Source organism: Saccostrea cucullata, unplaced genomic scaffold (assembly GCF_032062105.1).
Source record: "Saccostrea cucullata isolate Sc308-1 unplaced genomic scaffold, CSIRO_AGI_Scuc_v1 ctg284, whole genome shotgun sequence".
Classification (NCBI taxonomy): Eukaryota; Metazoa; Mollusca; class Bivalvia; order Ostreida; family Ostreidae; genus Saccostrea; species Saccostrea cuccullata.
The window spans coordinates 203,890-225,238 of NW_026924831.1; the positions used below are offsets into that span (position 1 = coordinate 203,890).

The window sequence follows — 21,349 nt, forward strand, 5'->3', positions numbered from 1 at the left end:
AATCTTAAGATTCACCAAAATTTGTTGTTTTTTTTTCTTCTGAGGAATGACTGTCACAAAAGATTTTTTTTAAAGTGTGACTGTAATAAAAGCCCTGTAATCATTGAAGAGTTCCTGACTTGCAGGGAAGATAAGTCTATAGATAGTTGTTATAGTGCTTTCTAGTAAATACATCCATTATCTATGGAAACCAACATACCAAACTCATCATGAGGATATTTTTCCATATAAATTCTTTTTCCCAAAAAATATTCTTAAAATACATTTGAAATCAGGTGACACTGATTTAAGTTGCTGCAGATAAAAAAAATAAATACATTTGTTATCCTACTGTGTCAAAATGTTCACATAATGTCAGCTAATTCTAATTGCACAATCTTGATAAAGCAGTAATGGAATACAAATGATGACAGTGCCTTCACAGGGGGTCATAAATAATACCAGTAATATATCTGTAAAAAGATATCAGAATCTCTAACTATTTCTTCCCTATGAAGATGTGTTCTTGATTTATTCTGAATTTTTAGAGAAAAAAATTTCTTATAAAGTAGCAATATCTCTGTATGACAGTTAAGCTTTAACTGATTATTAAATTTCAATTTATAATGTAGCATTAGTGTATTATTTTAAATTTATTTAAAATTTAAGAATTCTCAATTATGCCCATTTGAGGGCATTCTTGCAAGAGTTCTCCTTTCTCAAATTCTAATGCAAGGCAACAATGTGTTGATTCCAGAATATTATTACCTTTTTTTGAGGGAGGGTGGGGTTTGGAGGGTGAGGGTGGGGTGGGTTGGAGGCCAAGTCAAAAGTCCTTTAACTGTGAAGTTCTTTGTTCATTTAGTTCTACTTATATGTAAATTTTGGTAGAAAGTTTGTTTAATTAGTGTAAAATGAAATGAATTAAAAAAGTCATGATCAAGTTGAATGCAACCAGTATCCAAGACCCCTCCTGACCTTTCCATCAATCGGTAAAAGTTATACTGGACCTGCAAGAAAAGTGAATAAAAATTATAATTGAGCTCTATCACATGTGAAATTCATCTAATTATTTTTTTATTAAATCATATAAGCTGTTGAAAAGAAAAATGTTCTTCATTGCTTGGTGATAGTAATGTTGCAATTTAAGATCATAGCTTATAGGAGCTAGTCCATGGAAATTGTAGGGACATGCAATCTTGAATTGATTTGGAGAAGTTAGAGTATGTTTCTATTTTTGCATTAATTTAAAAATATCATTTTATTAGTTGTCAACAGAGGGGAAAAAATGTGAGTCAGAGAGAGAGAAAGAAGGTGAGTGAAAAAAGGGGTTACCATAGTACTAAAAAGAAAGTTATATATTTTGTACTATGGAGTTTTGGTACATATATATACGCATAAAAGTTTGGTTCTGCCTGCAGAATCTAGCTCCGCGTGTCACTTGCTCATTTTGCTTGTCAATCCTTCCTTTGTTTCCTTTTGTATTAATGAAGAAGTTTAGTGTACGAAATTTTGGCAACGATGTATCAATTAAGTCAAAGCCCTTGAAGATTATGTATAGAGTTAATAGAAACTGATGAGAGATAAGAAGTTAAAAACAATAGACGTAGGTACCCTAATGAACAAAGCCAAAGAAAATTGATAATACAGGATTGATTGAGAATTTAAAATAAAAACAAGACTCCCCAGCCAAAAAGAAGGAATAAAAGCATGTATGACAAGTAGAAACCAGTTCGATGAGGCGGTATCAATATACGAAGATGGTATTCTAATTTCTTTTGTCACTGGTTTTGTAGCAAGCTGCTCTTTTCGCCTGCGTCACCAAGGGTAAACAATGGACGCGATTAGACATCCGATAAGGAAAAAAGGTAACAGTTTCCAAACACTTGGACAGAACTCTGCATTCGCTTCACCGCCCACCGATGCGATCTTTTCAGATCCCTCACAGAAGAATTTTGCCACATGCAAACTTTTTTGATCAGATGTGATCAACTTACCAAGACCCTTTATGTTTAAAGTCATTGATGTAAGGTGACCTTATAGATAATAAATAATTTATCGTTATTTTCTATCATTTTCCGTAGCCTATTTTTTTTTCCTCTTTGAATATTCGTGAGACGACTCTCGTCTTAATCACTATAATGAATTAAAGTTAAATTCCTTTTGTCTTTGGCCTGAAAGATTTCAGATGAAGGTATTTGACCTTAATGGAATTTGAATTCCAAAACTGAAAGATTGAGAATTGAAGCTGCACAATAGAGAAACATGATATGTTTTCTAGTCTTCAATATTTATTTTGTTTTGTGGAATTTTCTCACAAGTATACATGCTTTCTAGTGTTGCATTTCAAAATTTTTTTTCTCATTTCTTTTCATAACATTACTAATGCTGAAAGCATTTTCTAGATTAATGAAAACTTGATTTTTTTTCTCATCTTTTTACATTGAGTCATTCCTATATGTAAATTGGAGTCAACCTATTTTTTTTTTTAAATAGAAAAATTGTTTTCTGAAAAGAAAATTTATTTATTTATTTTTACTTTTATTTTACATTTCAAACATGGAGAAGAAAATAATTTTATTCTAGTTGTTTCAAATTATAAAAGTCATAGATTTAGTTGACCTTGGTTTTTTATTTTATTTCCAATAAAATGAATATATAAATAAAAATTTTTGCCATGAAATTAAAGCTGACATCTTAAATCCTCATATCAAATAATGACAACCTTCTCTTAGTATGATAATTCCCTTTATTATAAATCCAACGGTTTAATATTAGGCCCAAGCTATTGATTTCAGTATGTATCAAAATAAGCATACTGTTATCTTTGATATCGAAGCAAAAGTGGCAGAGTTAAGTGATTTAACGTCACCCCCAATTATAAAGAGTAATTTACTTCTCGTAAATACCCTTTTCAGAATCGTATTGCGTTATTTATCATAAATTATTCATTCCAATTTACATAAAAAATATTAGATAAAAAACAAGATGTAGACGAAATAGGAGAATTTGTTATTTTGTTGTGATTTACAAAAAAAAGTTGCCAAAACTACCGTTTCATGCTTGTTTGTTCATCTTAACGTAAGATATATATCTGGTTCCACAAGATCTCGTAAATAACATTCTTAAATAGCAAGTAAAGACATAGATTCTGATGTATTAGCCAAGGCTTTCTATTTCAGAATAATTTTGTATTTTGCATATCACCCAGACTTTCTTTTTTTTTTTTGTTAGTTCATGAATTAGTGCATTTTCATGTCCCTACATTTTTTCAAAATAAATCATTTCTAAATTGGGTTTTTTATTAATGCAATCAAATTATTTGATTAACAAAGGCAAAAAAAATTATTTCGGGATTAAATTATTTTAAAATTGAAATTTTATCCAAACAATAGTGAAATAAAGTGTTATTATTCAATAGTTTTCTGGTAACTTAAAGAATACTGAAGAGAAATTTCCCATCGCCAGTCTTTTTTTGTCATTAAGCCATGTTCTCACAGTGTCAAATTGATGTAGCTATCTCTAACTTCAATACGATAACTATTACTCTTTAGTAAACCCATCTAGCTACTCAATTTTCTATTGAAATTGGGTAGACCAAGGATTGAAAATGGTAGCATTGCATCTTTTGTGCCACTGCCATCTCCCCAAAATTTTCCCAGTCTTATTTTCTGAAAGCCCAGAGAATCAGAAGAAGGAGAAAAAAATAGATAGTCATCAGAAATAATGACTTTTTAAAATGGCAGAAAAATCTTGCAGTGATTTTCACACGACTTTGACGAGGGGGGTATTGTTTTAACGGTCGGGGACTGCTCTGGCAGTAACATGGGTGTTCCCCAGGTGGAAGGGGGTAGAATTTCTCCTGGGCGATGAATCGCAGATGATATCAGCAAAAGCATTCTTATGGTTGACTCTTCAACAATTAAAAGTCAGCGAATTTGTTACTTTAGCCATGAATGGATGGTGTGAGTTTCACCGAACTGTCGATAATTATCCTGTGAAATCAATGAAATGCGTAAACCGTTTTGAAAGTGTGATCATGGGTAGGCCAAGTGATATACCGCAGATAAAGGGTGAATTATGGGATAGACGTCTCGTTGTTTTCACTTTTAATGCACTTTTAGATATATGAGATTTGCTTCTAATTTTTGGGTGAATTATCATCCCCTGACTTCATCAACCCTGTCAAAGCCTAGTTAAAAGTAATGTAGACTTAATAGGTGATTATTCTTGAAAATATACTCAGTTTTCAATTTAAGAGGGGGGAATAAAGAAGATGCATGATTACATTCACTATAAGATTACTATCAGTTGTGAGCTGGCACTAAAGGATAACTTCTAGAATCTTTTGGTGCATAAATAGAATGATGTTATCAATTTTTTTTAAATGATCATATTTAGTGTCAAGGTCATTTATGATATGCAGCACTTGACCTTGACTAAACTGTACTTAGCTGTCTGTCTCAATAATGCATTCAGCTTATTCTCTACAATGCTCATGTTAGTTAACTTATTTGAAAACATAACTATTTATGAGAACAAAATGAGAATATTTTGATTGTTGCACCCTTGCATCTAAGGGTCATGCAAAAACTGAAGTTTGTTTGTTTTTTTTAAATTGATCACTTATCTCGTATGACATATCTAATGATCGATGCACTTGTTTTAGGTCATTTGAATAAGGTCAAGGACAAGTGGTGTGGAATTCATAATGGAATTTTAAGATGGGGCTGCAAAAGGAAACAATTTCTTTTAAGTTTTCTTGACATACAATCCTTAGTTGTTTTTCTGTTGAATAGATTTCCAAAACCATTGCATAAAGCATTTTTGTTGAAATTGAGAGAAAATTCAGTTAAAATATGCTATCTTCAGACTAGAACTGTGGGGTGAGATTTTATTTAGGCCTACTAATCAAAGAGTAATATGCTCTATAAAATCATTCCTCATATTGAAAATTTTCCTTTCTGTCAAATTTAAATGAAGAAATCTTGTTATTAAAATTCAAAGGAGAAATTGCAGAAGAGCAATATTTTCTTTCAACATTAATAGCTATGGACTCAACATAATTATGCAAGAGAGTTTAACATAACAATTAAGACCAATGCAGAGAGAAAAAAAAAGTTTTGGGTGGAGGGTATACAGTAAAACTCGTTTAGTACAAACACGAATATTGCGAATTCACGGATATAGCGAAGTCATTTTGGATCCCCAGCTGTAGAAAGTTGATGAATTTCTTATGTGATTATAACGAATTACGGATAAAACGAAGTCATTTCAAAGGTCCTAGCGACTCTGTTATAACCGAGTTTTGCTGTATACTCTCTTTGGACCCTCCTACTAGTTGTAATCAATTCTAGTCAATTCACCAAATAATCTGAACAAAGTGACAAAGTTCTTGAATTGATAACCACATTTTCTCATTCAAACATCAGCAGTATGATGTTCATCCATTATGTTAATTTAAGCATTAAACAAAATGCATGCAGCTCTTGCCATGGTATTTAACTCCCAAAATTTGGTCTTATGTGTTTTTCGCCTTAAAAAATTGCTGTTAATTTCTAATCATGTTAAAGATTTGAAGGAAACTGTCCCTATTATGCCCTGCCTTTTGCGTTTCTTATTGATTTATATTTGATTCCTTGCAGAATTTGATTGCCCTTGATTTCCGTTGAAACCATTTAATTACAGTAGGTAATGAAATTTTGCCATGGAAAACCTCAACTCATCACTGGGGTAAGGAAACAAATGAGAAAAATGATCTCCATATTCTGCCGATTTCTTTTTACCCAGACGATTTTGTCGAATGAAGAATGGCTTTTTTCCCTTAAATGAAAATCTGTTTGAGGTAAATAGATACAATTACCTGAAAGGAGATGTGAATATCTTTTTCTCTGATTTTAATCAAAATGAATTCAATTTTGATCATTTTATGTTATAGCGGGTAGTTTTGCCCTCACCAATTTTCTTTGTTTTCTTTATGAAAAGCAAATCCTTAATTTTGTAAGATTTTATCTTTTTTGGTCTTATCTGGTATTGTGACGGAAAAAGTACATTAAAATAAAATCATTTTCTGCATCAAAACCTACGGGGAAAAAAATTATTTAGACAATTTGCAATACAATTGAAAGAATATTATTTGGTTAGGATAAGAAAAAACCCAGAATTTGATATGATAAAGCAATCATGGGAATTTGTTGAGCATATCCGTAGGACAATGGATAAGAAATCCGCAGTACAAGTAGACAATGGATAAGATTTTCACGAGTATTGTAGCACGCTTTTCCTTGTCTCTGAAATACGTTATCACGGTCGCTTATCAGTCATACTAACTCCCACTGCTAAAAGGTTCTATGTACCAGCTATATCTTTGACGCTATCATTTTTATATCAATTTCATAAAACAGGAAATTTTGTTGTAAAAATTTACTTCTTTGCCACTTTTTTTCCGCCAGTTTTAGACTCTGCAAAAATTTGTAAGTTTACAAAGTACAATGAATGTTATATTTCAGTAGTCTAAGAATAGTTTTCAAGGAAGTAATAAATGTACTTTTCACTTTATGTACAATTCTAAAAGAAATAAACCTCAATTTGTAGGAAAAATATATTTCCTAGTTTTTGTTCATTTCTTTTTTAATTTATATGCAGCTGTCTTTTTCCCTGTTAGTTTGTTTTAAAGAAACTTATATTACAATTTATTGAAATTTTCAGGATAGAGAAAAAAAAGGCATCAGAAAAATTCCAAATTGTTAATATTTTTTATGATTAGACAATTTAAAACCACAATCCTTTTTCAGACCAGACAATGTTAAATGATGTCATATTATGAGAAGCGAGTGTCTTTTTCTCTTCTCATCAATGCTCGTCAAAAAAACAATCAACTACTCAATATATGAACTGATTTAATAGAGTTCTGCCTCTAAGACGAGTAAAAATGCCTTTTCTATTTTCTTCAAGGATGGCGTTAAAGTTGAAAAGAAAGTTGTCCAAAATCCATATCTTGCAATGAGTATATCGATATTTTATGCAAGTCTGTAATTAAAAACAATTATCTACTCACTTGAGCACTATGCACCATACAAATATGAACCTAATTGACTTATTCCAGACCTGATTTTTCTCTTATGTGTAAACAAAATCTGTTAATTGTATCTTTTCAGTGATTCTTTGAGATAATATTGATGAAATGGAAAACGATTCAGGGTCCCATCTGCTCTTTTTCCTGCCTTGGTTGAGATCTTACAGGTAAAACATTTTTGTTCCTTTTTTCAAGATTTGAGAAGCTTATGTTTGAAAGACAGAATGGTCTAAGGAATCCACCATAGTTTTCAGAAAATCAAACATAATTTAAGAAAAAGTTTTCTTTTTATAAGTTTATATTGCTCCATCACTGAATTGAAGTAAAATTTACTAGGAATAACATGTATTTTAATATTATACCTACTTATTTGCTTATCAGTACAGGGAAAAGAAAAGGATGGACAGTTTTTCATATGCAGTGAAAGAAAATTCCATAATACATTTGTACTGAGGTGAGATGGGATGCAATTTTATCATTGTACAACTACTGAAAATTTATGAAAAATCAGAACTTTTGAAGTCTTGACAATTTTTCTGTCATGCTAAATTGCTACATGTAATAATATGACAGCATAAATAAGAATTTGCACTCCAACTTCATTTTAGTAATTCATTGCTACTGAACAGTCTATAGGGAATGGGGAGAAAGGGACTTGGGAGAGAGAGTGAGGAGAGAGAGTGGGAAGCGGGGAGTTGGGGGAGAAAGGGATTGGGGAGAGAGAGTGGGGAGACATAGGGAGTGGAAAGAGAGTGGGAGAGGGAGAGGGGAGACAGATAGTTGGAGAGAGAGAGGGAGTGGGTAGAGAGAATGGGGAGAGTAGGAGAATGAGAGCATGGGGAGAGAGAGTGGGGAGAGAGTATGCAGAGAGGGAGTGGAGAGAGAGAGTTGGGAGACATGATCTATACATTTTGATAAAAGATAATGAAAGACAGAAAAATTTGTCATGGAATAAAAGTGCCCCCTCAAAGATAGAAGTGACACTGTGGGAATAATTTCAAAACCAATTCATTTAATTCAAAATTAACTTAAAATTTTATTGTCCAATATAATGTGAAAAAGTAGATACATTGTTGCTTGTACAGATCAATTTTTAATGATATTCATTGAAAATTTTCAATTATAAATTCATTGCCTTTAAAATTGAGGGTTACTGTCTCATTGGGATTGATTTAATTCAGTAAATGTGATCAAACAAGTTCTGTGAAGGAAACAGATAGGTGTTTTGTAAGTGTGGGGTTTTTTTTTTTCGCATATGTAGGCAGAAAACTATATCAATTAACATTCAGGGAATAAATAAGTGAACAGTATTATACATTCAGACCTATACCTATATATTTTTTGTTCTCTCTCTCTGTCTAGTTGTCTGTTAGTCCATCTGTTTGTTTGTCTATTTTTTTCTGAGTTCAAATGCATCTCCATTGGTTAATAATTTTTTTAAAAATTCTCATTAGAATCTAACTAATATTTTCTTTTAAATTTTCATCATTTTCAGAGCACTTCTTTAATAATTTAAAATTACATTTAAGATTTCATTTTCCTAAATCACATGAAGAAATCTTCCATACATATCATTGTGTAGAAAATATTGGGTTGTCTGAGGGCAATTTAAATGTGTTTTAATCGTGAATAATACAAGGTGTTAAGTTCTCGGAGCTAAAACTTGTATCCATTGAGGGCTATCAATAAGAGCGATATATTTAAAATGTCAAAAGCCATTATCTAAAACATACTTAGAACTTTATAAAAATATTATTACTCCAAATAAGATATTTAAAAGTCATTAAGATAAGATTTTTACATTTGTTACTGAAATGTTTATAAATATGATTGATAAGAAACTGGTGTTAATTTTTGTATCATTTACCCACTTATTTTTGCATCTTTTTTTGCATTCTTTTCTGAAATGAATGGTAATTCGAAGAGAGAGAGAGAGAGAGAGCCTGTCAAGTCACTTTTTTTCTGGGAGCTAGAGTTCAATAATGGCACATAAACCACTAACAGATTTCATGGAGAGAGGGGAGGGAGGGAGAGAGTGAGGAGATTCAGAAAGAGAGCTAGAGTTAAGGGAATCACTCACTATAGATACCGTACAAGCAGAATTTTTAGCAAGGATTTAATTTTGGCATTATTAGTGAGGGTGATGAGATCGCTAAAATTAAATATTGCTAAAAATAAATTGTGTTTTATTTGTATTAGTTTCATTAGTTAACATTTTAAAATCGCTAAAATTGCATCTCGCTATAAATAAAATACCAATTTTTAAGGACAAATTGCTAAATTTGCATCTCGCTAAAATTTCCACTTAATAAACGGTATTGCATAAAGAAGTGATAATAGAAACTGAATATATGAATATATGTATTTCAAACATTTGGTGATGTAAATTTTAATACACTATAGTGGATTAGGAGTTTGGAAGTTGGGGGTGGGAGGTGGGTGGGTTGGGGAAGGGGTGAAAGCTAGAATGTGTTACAAAACTGTTTGAAGCAGAAGAGTCATAGACAAGAATAAGTCTTTAAACCAGTGTAGCTATGAAACAAAAAAAATATTTTGGGACAATAAATCCAACCCACACAATTGTAATATACTTTTTCTTCCAAAATAAAAGGACTGAATAAGGAAGATCATTTGGAAAGTTTAGAAGTTTCATTCTGATGGACTCACTATGGCTGTCAATTGCTTTAACCTGTAGTTACATTGTAACTTTTTGGTTTAGTTTGGGCAGTCAAAAATTTGTAACATTTACTGGTTGGTTTAATTGAGATCTAATTTCGTATGCATTAACAAGATTCAGAGAAGGCGGTCTTAAATGGCCACAGTTGATCAGAGATTCAATAGAATAACAAAAGAACCAAAAAGAAGAGACAATTGCAACTACCTGTTGCGATTCAGATTCTTTCATGCATGTGGAGACTTTTTATCTATTATTCCCTATCAAACAAGTATTCTTTTGGGGGGTTTTAATTAGTAGGCAAGAAACTAAGGGAAGATCATTTCAATTGTAATTATTTGGCCCTGTCTCCCAGTCTTAATAGATGTCTCTGAAAGAAAAGAAGTGAAATTGTTTTAAAAAGTAGATTTTTGGTGAATTTTTTATCTCGATCATGACAGGGTGTCATTTACCGGGAGAATCTGACCAAGTGGTGCAGCAAGAAGATGCTACAAGTAGGTCAATTCTTTTGATTTTAAAATCGTTTAAAAAATAATATTGAAAATTTGATTTTTTTCCACAGACTTTGCTCTGAATGAAAGTGAAATTTATAATTAAGATTCAGAAATTTATTCTGAAAAAAAAAATTGCTGTGATATTTAATGCACTAATTTTATTCTCGGGCATATTTTGAATATGAAATGGTATGTGTACTAATATAAATAATTTTGAATTTAATTTTTTTTTTTTTGGGGGGGGGGGGGGGGGGGGGGGGTTATAATACATTGTAATTAAAAAATTATGTATGGGAAAATATTGTTGGTCTGCTAAGTTCAACTGTAAGCAAACAAAGTGAACAAAAGGTCATCAAAATAGGGAAGAACAAGAAGAAAAGATAAAACTTAACTTTTCAAAGTTTTTTTTTTTTCAACTAAAGATAGGATTTCTTTTGAATTTTGTTATTTTGTTTTAACCTTAAAAAGAGATATTAACTGAAAGTATAGAATAACAGAATTAACCAGCCATGCAAAATGTTTTTCTTTTCCTCTGTACAAAAAATTTAACCTGACACCAAAGATGGTGAAGTGATGGCTACTCCTGATTCTCTCACTAAAAAGAAGGTGCTCAAAAATAAGAAAAACAAGTGAAAATTGAAACTATTTGCCTTGTCTTGAGTTTTAAAAGGAAATGTTTCGTGTTTGTCCGAAGAAAGGATGTGAAACCTTTTTGCTGATAGATGATACAATGGGAAAAATGGGTACAGAGTAGGTGTAGCAAATTTACTTTGTACGTTATCACCCCCTGTCGCATAAAAGAAATCCATAATATGATATCAAGGGTCTTAAAGAGTGAAAAATGTTACAGAAATTTATCTGCCGTGTGATCTCGACTCTGTTTTCCTGAGGTGCATGAGAGAATTCCTTAAAAGCGTGAACTGTTCTTAACCGTTTGTATTGTAAGGATAGATTTATAGTCTCCAAGCAGCTAGGAGGATAGGAAGCGCGTTATAGAGTTTCACCATCCTTAACGCGCTTCTCCCTAAACTGAAAATGCACATCGGATTCGATTTCAGCTTTGCACACAATTTACCTCTTTGCCTGTCGCAAAAAGGTGATTTTTCAACTCCTCGTTCCTCAATAAATACCTTTTTCCATTAACGAAAATTTGAATTTCAAAAACACCTGAATTTGTTTTTCCCAATGTGATGAAAATTTATGGTGAAATTGTGAGATGTTGAAATGCAAGCACTTTTCTTACGACTGAAAAGGGACTGAAAGAAAGAAAAAACAAATTATCACAGGAGTTTTTCTCACTTTTTATTACAGCTATATCGGTTAAAACTGGTTCAAGTTTCCTATTGGAATGTCACACAATTTCTATCTATGCCCAAAAGGTGTTGAGACGATATCTCAAAAGTAATTAAAAAATGAAAGCAATCAAGACCATCACTTACATTCTATGCAGACAAGACGATTGAAGATCCTTATACCGAAAGAGATAAATGGAAGAAAATAAAAACTTGAAATTCGGGCACGATTTTTTTATGTATCTGATGGAGACAAATCTCTTGTTTCCCTTGCGTTTAAAAAAGGAATCCCAAATCTGTGACTGATATTTCACCTTTAGAGAACTATAGGTACTGTCTTCAACTTTTGTTTGCCATTGTTTTAGTTTGTGCGAGGAGTATGTCACAAGTCAAGGTACATTGTAAAGAAAGTGAAGATGATCTCCGCAGATCTCATCTAACTTTTACACTCTCAGTAATAGAAGACATCCTTCCATGGGAGATATAAACTTTCATTGGTGTTGAGTGTTTTGGGGTGCAATTGATCAAAATTACGAAGGTCACTTTCTCAAAGTCAGAAAGCAGTAAAAAATCTTGTTACACTGTATATAGGGCATAAGATTATTTTTTTTAAGAAAGAGGTGGAAATATGCAACTTAATGAAATGGAAATTGTTATAGTACCATACAGATTTGGTTTTTGCCTCAAAACAAATACACTTTTTTTTTTTTTGAACAGTTGGACATTTTGATGTCATTTTTTTGTTTAGTTAGTCATGATCCCTTTAATTTGTGAGAAAATAAACTGAAGTTACTGATAATAGGTGTAGCTCAGATTTATTTTCAGAGAATCAATTTCTCTTTGAAAATAATTTCATAATTATCAAATAATTTTTCTGTCTTTCAGTCAATTTTTTGCATGAAAAAAAAGGGCTTAACTCTCTCTCTCTTTCTAATTTGTCTTCTTTAAATTTTTGGAATACCTTGAACATGTAATTTAGGGTAAAGTAATCCTTGCACAATTGGTGAAATTAACTGTCATATTTTGAAAGCTTTCGATATCATCTTCATAATGGAGCTAATTTTCCCGAGTTTCATTTCAATTTTCAAATGGATTTGGCATTGAGGAAATCTACGTGTGAAATTGATGCTTTTCACCAATGTTAATTCATGAAGAGACACTTTTCTCTATTAAGGCGGCATATTATATGTTCGAATGTAGAAATTAAGAGTTATTAACTTCACTGTCTGCTATGGCTTTTGTCACTTGCACTGTTTAAGGGTCCACTCGGAACTTCAAAGAGGTCATTTTTAATTTGTTTTCAGTTTTTCCAATGACCCAAATGTTTTGCTCTTCAAAAAAAAAAAATTTAATTTTTTTTCTCAGGTTTTAAATGTTGTTATTTTTCTCTTTCCTATTTGAAAAAAAATCTTATCATTTTGATAGAACCACAATTAAAAAGGTATGTTAAATACATTTAATACCGCTCTGTATTTCATTTCGGTCACTTTTGTATAAATAGTCTGACTCTATAAGCAAATTACAATGTGGAAAAAAGTGGTTTTGAATTTCTCCTTTTGCGTCAAATTGCCAAATAATTACCTAGTACATTTTGATAGTTGTGAAAATTTCTATTGACTTGAGACACTGAGGTCCTCTTAATCACTGTGATTTTACGAGGGATTTTTTTTTTTATTATCTGCTGAATTAAAAACTGCAAAGCTATTTGTACGCATTACTTTGATTGTCTTTGGACAGAATAAGTGACATTGTTAAAATTTGTTCAGGGATTAGTCATAGATTGATAAAAACTATTTTCCCAGCAACTTGCAACTCTTTGCAGGCCCTAACAAGAAGAGCTCACGATTTGTCATTGTGGGATTTTCTTCCCTCTCTGCAACTCATCGACTTGATCTCCATTCATTCACCTATCTATCGGAGCAGGCCGGCACACAAAAGTGCCGAGAAATTTAACCTGCATCTCGATCATACCTTAGTGGCTGTCGAGAGACAAAAGGTGACACATGATGCAGAACCGTAACATTATTGTTCGCCCGACTCCCCCCTTTTTTCTCTATTTTTCTCCTGGCTTTTTTTTTTCTCCTCAACAAGTATAAGTGAACAAATAAATGCCGGTTCTTCTTAATCATCATCTAACTGTTCTACTGTTCAGACATCTTAAGTTTTTTACATTTGACTTTTAGAAAGGAAAAATATTTTCTTTAAATGAGGGTATCAAAGAGATTTTTAACCAAAAGTTGAGAAATTTTTTTGGAGTAAGTTTTTGATTTTCGCCATGCCTGATGTCACTGCGGAATCAGATATAGATGTTACAGATCTCTCGGACAATGATTGTGAAAAGACTGATTCCGACTCCAATCATTCTGAAACAGGTTTGATGATTTTTATTTTTTAGTAGCTGGTTGAAAAGTGATTTGAAAGTGAGAGAAAGTCAGTTTGAAATTACAAAGTTTTTGAATGGGATATGATGGAGATGGGTTGGGGTGAGGAGATTGAATAAGATGAGCAGAATGGATGAATTGTTCCTGCATGATTCCTAGTACTCACTTATTGCTCCCAAGTCCAAAACAGGGGATTTGGAGATGACATTGATTGGATAGGTATTTAAATAATGAAGTAATGGGGGGAAAATTGTTTTGAGAAGTTGGAATTTGAAAAGCACAGCAATTTGGTGCCAGCTAGCTCCAGAAAATATCAGAAGAAATTGTGCTTCATTGGGTTAAAACAAAGAAAGAACAATAAAAATTCTAAAGATTTATTAGTAAAGGGATTTGCAGATAAGTATCATTAAGAAAAAAAAAAATTGTCAATCCTTTGGTCGTTTTGAAAGCTTGGGCTTTTTTGTTTTATTAAAGGTATATAATTGATTATTTGTACAGATATTGGTTTTATCGTTTCCCATCTAAAACACTTTGTTACATATATACTTAATGATCGTAGATCTAGTTTCTTCTTAATTGTTCACTGCTTGCGACAAGGGAGGCTTCAACTTCAAACCTTTGCTTGCCCCAGATTAGTAAAATAAAGTTATTTCATCTGATAAATTTTAAAAGTATATTGTTCACTATTGTTCTTGCTAACGAGTGTTTTAATTAGTGGATTCAGCATGCGATTTGTCATTTTTTATCAACTGTTTAGAATATCTCAATCTTTTAAGGGTGAAGGAAAGAATCTTTGACATTCAGTCTAAGATCAAGTTGAAAATGCATGAATAGGGTCCCTTACAGTTTAAGAATTCGATCAAGACAACATCTTTATACCTTTGTATAGAGTTTAATATTTTCAATGATCTGATTATTATATTCAAAAAATATTTTTTCCTCTTAAAAAAAAGAACCTCATTACATGGACTATTTTGTCTTGGTTTCAAGTGAAAGTGGACCTTAATATCGAAATATAAATAATATGTAAAGATATAATGTTGCTATAAGAATAGACGGGGTATTTTCACTATGCAACGTTAATTATAGAACTTAAGTGTCTCACTTTGCAGCATGCATTAAAGTGATCAAATTGCATCCTATAGTGGCCCTATCTAAATAGCTGATGCCAAATCCATTTGTAACGGGCGATATTTAATGCATACAGATAGCATATGCAAGTGATGCCTTACAATAAAATTTTCAATGAAATCTAAGCCCGTGAATTTAATGTCTATTTAAGAACTTAATCTCCCTTTATGAACTTCTTAAAGATTTGAGATACTCTGCCATATCACCTACCCCATCAGTGTGGCAGCTTGATCATATACTCATATACTGCCAGTGGAAAGGGTTACTGCTTGAATACTTAGAATTAGCTTGAGTGGTTTTACACCAGGAAAGTCTTGAATATTATTTTTACATTCACCTACAAATTCAAAAATTTATACATTATCCAAGAGAAATATCAGAGACTCACTAAAATATGTCTATAAAGGCAGTAGAGCTACAGTCTCATCAGAGACTTCTGGTTTCTCAATATCCTACATGTACTTCAAAAATAATTTCTATCCAATTCTCTCTCTCCTATTTTCGACTTGTTTTCAATTCTTTTTAATTTAGCAACTCTCTCTTTTTCTCTCTCTCTCTCTTTCTCAAAATAGTCTTTCAGTGTATACTTTAATTGTGATGTGTACGAGTCTTTCTGTTCTTTTTAAAAATGTTAAATCTCATCACTTTAAAAAAAATTCCATTCTTATCGGTGAGATGCTCCCACTTTCTTTTTCATTTATTAAAACTCAGTTTCTGGTCAATTACTTTTAAACGAAGCTGATAATTTCCTCTCAATTTGCCCTCATGCACCGAAAGGATGGAATTGTACGTTTCAGTGTAACGTAGAAAGTTTGAATAAATTTTTTTAAAATATCAAGAAAAAGCCACAGAATCTGTTCCCTTATCTTTAATCCTGGTATGACTTTTGACTTTGATGCAAAAAAATTGAGAGGAAGTTAGGAAGATAAGATGTATATAAGGTCATTACGTTATCACAAAAAATCATAACCGTGGATCGTTGGATCAGCGCGCTGGGGTTGTTTATAATGGACAGGGTAGCAAGAGCGTACCAACAAAATGAAAGTACACATGGTAGCCCCTGGGGCGGACGACCAACTTTGAAGAGAAATCTGCTCAGATCGATGCCAAGATAGCACAAAACAAATAGCATCAGAAAACATTTATAATAAAAAATAACGGAGATGATGTATATTTATTTCTCTTTGGCATTTTGTTAAAATGTGTATCATGTATCATTTGGGAACAGGTGAGGATTACGGTGGGGGGAGGGGGGTGTCGACACATTGACTGGACGGACTTCGTGATAGCGATCCCTCCGTTCAAAGAAACCTAGGGTGTAATGACCTTTGAAATTAACATCTGAAATTAAGAAAAATTTGAGGCAAAACCTTCATTATCTTATTCCAAGGGGGATTTCAGTGTTTTTCCACCTACATGGAAAATGATTCATGCTCATTTACACCGAATTATGAAAATCTTTAGATCATATCCCTTTATCTTGGATAAGCTGATTCAGAATTTAATCACAAGGCAGATTATTTAATTTTCTTTAATTTCTTTGGAAAATTACTCATTTAGAAAGCTTGTACTGGTTTATTTGATTTTTTTCCTCCCCCACTTAAAACAATTTAAATGAATGGGGGAGGAAAAATTTGATTTTCATTTAAAAATTATCTTTGAAGTTTTTTGCATTAATGAAGCTCCTTTATATAATACTTGGTATCAAATTGAATATCACATTTTTTTATTTTATTAAGAAATTTTTTTTACAATATGTGTTTTTTTTATTCAACAAAATATCATGTCCATGATTAAAATGGAAAGAATTTCTTTATTTCTAAAATCTATATCACTGAGGGAATTGCTATCATGTCTGTGGATGCAGTCCAATTCATACTCATTGTATCGAATGTACACCTTTTCTATTGTTATCTGATCACATGACTCCATCAGCCTATCAGTATTCAGATCTTACAAGATTTAAAATAAATCATTAGACAAGATGTGATGCGACATTGCTTTCTTATATAAATCCTGACCGAGTGCCGATTTGGGATCTTTAAACTTAAACAAAGCTTATCGTAACCGATTTTTTTTTTATCACTAAAAGAAGATTGCATTAAAAAAACTGTCTAATAATAAAACAAAATGTTTGAATGGGCTTCAACTTAGGGGGAAAAAAATCATAAGATAAAACATTGTAAATTATAATATGCTGAATGTGTAGGAAATATTGGACTTAAAAAAATTTCTATTTGTTGCCTTTTTTGAGCTGCTTTGTCTTCAAGTTTAATGGGGATTTAGTATTTCAAAACTACACCACGGCACTATTAACTTTAAATGTGTCTAATTCACTAAAGAAAAACTGACTTGAGAGGATCACTTTTTATTTTATTTTTAGTCCCAAATCAGCACAATAATTCTTATTCCAGCTGATACAATATGGCTAAAACGTTGACATCAATTAGATATTTCAATTTTTTTTCATTGCTAAAGCCAGAGTTAATTGCTGAAGCCTAATCCTTTCTAGTCATTATCGTTAGAAGACCAGACAAAATCAACACTGCGCGCACTGAAGAGCTCTTTTGTGTACAAAACAATAGGAAGCGACATATCGTTGTTCCACTCTCCTCGTCGATGGTGCAAGCCTCTGCATCGAATCCTCATCTCCTGGTCTCCCGAGCGTTTTACATGCTCGAAATCGTATGATCCAATATCTGTACCAGCTCTAACCGCAGTCAAGTGGCTGGACATTCCGGAAAGTTGTTTTTCTGCATTAGTTTCTCCGGAGACCTTATCACAAAGCCTAATTGATTTCGTTTTGGAGGAGAGAGAAAATATCCCACTATGACAGCAACTCACCTGGTTTGTTTGTTCATATTGCGGAAACCATCAGATAAAAACGATATTGATACTTTTATGTTTTTTGGGAGAGTGGTCCTGGGTGCTCGACGGAGAAGGGTTGAGTGGCCATTGCCCACCTGGTCATGGCTAAAACCACCACTTGAGCAGGCTGCCATTTCTTCCAGCCGCTCGACTCAGGAATGGGGAGCAAAAAGACCGCAAACCTATTAATAACAAGAGTTGGATTAAGATTTTTTTAGTGGATTAGAGATATTGAAAATTGAATCAAATGCTAGATTGTCTTTGATTCTTTGTCTTTTGAAAGGGATGATTGTACTTGTCTGAAATGCTTGATTTTTTTCTCTGCCATGATAATAGATTTTTAAATGTTTTTTTTCCAAAAAAAAAAAAAAATGTCCATTTTTACACTTATGGTACAAGAATTCTTTCTCCCAAGTCAGTTTGACATATAGAGGTGACCGCAGTTATTCCCCTTTATGCACTCAAAATGAAGTGCTCTGCACTGATAGCTAGGTATATTTTAAATGATTGGATAAAAAAGAGAAAACAGATTTTTTTTATCTACCAGTTGATTCTTTTTTTAAAGAAAATTTACTTTAGAATTTAAAAAAGAAGATTTTAGATGCACTCAGAAATCATGGAAACTCCCACAATTAACAAAGAGTTTGCATGTTGACATGCTATAAATTTGCTGGACATTTGTAAAAATTTTCAAGGATAGTTTTTTTGAATTTGAAATTGAATGAACTTTCAGAGTAAATAAGGGAGACAGTGTTATTTTCAAATATTTAAACAGGATAAAAAGATATCGGGATCTGGGAGAAAGTATAATTATGGGTTATCGAAAGTGATATAATAGGAAATCGTTTAAACCAAGTGACTTGGGGGTTTTCCGGAACAAAGCAGTGTTTCATGATTGTTGTGTACTTTCAAAACATTACCATTTTTTTTTTATAAGGGGGGCCATTTTTTCCCCTAAAAAATATAGAAAATATCACCAAGATTTCATAGGGGCTTTAAATTTAATCTTTGTTAAAAAATAAAAGTCAGTTTGAGAAATTCAAGAGCTCAATAAAACAGTCGCCATTGATCTGCAGTATCTAACCGCTAAAAGCATTACCTCTCGGGGAACTGAATACAAAAAATGACAATGGCAATGACTTTTATGAAAGATTCAAAATTATATCGTTGTAATGCTTTTTTCTTCGAATAGTGGTTACGGCATTAGATACGATATCTACGTAAATCACGGAGCTAATTGATACAAGCAATAACGTTATTGCGTGGGGTAGAGACCCTGTCTCCGCAATGTCATGTGGCTCCTCGTAAACGTCAAAATTTTACAGTCAATTCTACGATATCCCAGGCTCCTGGAACCCTCGAAATATCTCTCCCCCCATAGATAATTCTCATAATTATATCCTGGGTAATTTCTTTATATTTATGTGTTTGAAGATTTTATTGGAGAAAAAATATAATTTTATCTACGAGATTTTCATCAAACTGTAGAAATGGTGCTTTTCTCTTGATGATAAGGGGTCAAAGATGGATTTGACTGTGTTAAAGTGTTTGAAACATTTGAGTGTTTTTCATCACTGGATTTTATAGTTATGTTTTTTCAAAAACTTATGGCTTAATTTTATTATTTTCCAGAAGTTCTGTAATAACTTTCTTTCTGTTTGAATTAAGGCAGACATATATTTTAGATACCAGTCTTTTTTCAAATTTCAATTACATTTTATTTAAAAGTACAACTATAGATATGTATTCATTTTATCTTGTCACTATCACAATAAGTCTCTTAATTATGTTTTAAATTCATTAGAATTAATAATTTTGCTGTGCAGAGAGAGAGAGAGAGAGAGAGAGAGAGAGAGAGGGAGAGAGAGAGAGCAAAAAAAACAAATAGGGAAAAAAACTTTGATGAATCATTCATATATTGAACAGTATTTTCAATGAATTAATTTAAAAGAAACATGTTGCCATGATAATTTGTATGCCAATCCATTTAATGTTCATTGTTAATTTAGAAATCAATTTGGGGCTAAAATAAAAGTATTCACTTTTCCTGGTCACATGATAATGTCTGGTAACATATGCATAATATTAAGTAACTGTCTTTATACAAAGGCATCAATATCATATCATTATTGCACATGTGTATTGAAAGAGACAAATAATTTCTGGTCATTAGTTTCATAAAACTTGTCACATTTCCTATAGAATTGTAAATTGTACATTGCTGTGTAAATAACATGGTGTTGCGCAATATGTGTTATAGGAAATGGTGCTGAATATCACTAGAGACATGTTTTTTTATTATTTAATTGCTTTTATGACTTGCATCATCTTTTTATAAAATTATTGGCTTAGAGTGGAGCCATTGTCTTGATTAAGGGGAGACAAGAAAAACATGCATCCAGGAAGATATGGGGGTATATACATTCTAATTCTAATAGAAACTGATAATGAAGAAAAAAAAGTGTGAAATCTAAATAAGAGATTTGTAACTTAATACTCTGTTAGAAGTTGAAGAAAAACAGATCCGTATGCCTTTGATGTTGTGAAATGTTTATGACAACAAACATTTTGCACAGGTGTCCAGTATATGAAGGGCTTCTCTCTCGAAACTTGACCAATCACTGCCTCAATTAAAGACAGTGGCCTAGCTGTATACCGTTTTCTCAGAATTACTAAAGGAGAAATCTGATTATTGAGACAAGATAAAACAGAAGAATATAGTTTTTCTAAGTCTCAGTTTAGAGATTATTTGTGAATTAATCTTGTCTTAGATACTTGTAGATATTTTGAAAAAGTCCAAGTGGTTAAGGAATTGGGAAGCAAGTACTGGTTTCTCATGGAAGTTGAGCCCCCCAAAAGATTAGATAACAATTAATTTTCCTATCTGCAACACCTGAAATATTTTCACCTATCAAAAGTTCATAGTCATGTTTTGAGAGGAGTTTGACATTTCTGCAAATCAGTCTTTATAGGATTTAGGTTTTATCTTGGTGTCTTTGAGTATCATTTCTTTATCAAGGAATAAATACTTTAATTTATTGTCATGTTCCCCCTAGAATCTCATGGCTTCAGTTTGCTGCATGCAGAATGAAGATCTAATATATGTGCAGAAAAGTGATTTATGTATTAGAAGGGGGAAAAATCATATTAATAAAACTAAAATTTCTCAAAGGAAAGGTTTTATTTGCATGCTTACTGATAATGTTATCTGAAAATAATTTCTGATTTCTATGGGTGCTGTGAATTTTAGAATTAAATTAGAAGGTGTACAGATAAATTTGAATACTTAATACTTTCTCCTAACATTTAAGTCCGAAAAGTAGATAAAAATTAATCGTAAAGTTTTCTACATGATGTCTGGTATTTCTTTATTAAAAAAGTTAAATTCATTTACATTGTCTAAAGTATTTCATTTGATACTATGGTCTGACAGCTACCTTTCAGGGAAGCAGAAT

The 21,349-nt window shown here is 32.1% G+C and overlaps 1 protein-coding gene across 2 annotated transcripts in view; it reads left to right on the forward strand.

Moving 5' to 3' along the window:
- Positions 1-10,067: 10,067 nt before the first annotated feature.
- LOC134267408 (B lymphocyte-induced maturation protein 1 homolog) overlaps positions 10,068-21,349 on the forward strand; it is a 34,902-nt gene continuing 23,620 nt past the window's right edge. Inside the window, exon 1 of one of the 2 annotated variants that reach the window (XM_062749628.1) lies at positions 10,068-10,222. In XM_062749628.1, the coding sequence (XP_062605612.1) occupies positions 10,162-10,222 (61 nt within the window). In that variant the 5' untranslated portion in view covers positions 10,068-10,161. Of the gene's footprint in view, positions 10,223-13,774; positions 13,887-21,349 lie in introns of those variants that run through there. The other variant, XM_062749627.1, reaches the window with a different exon arrangement.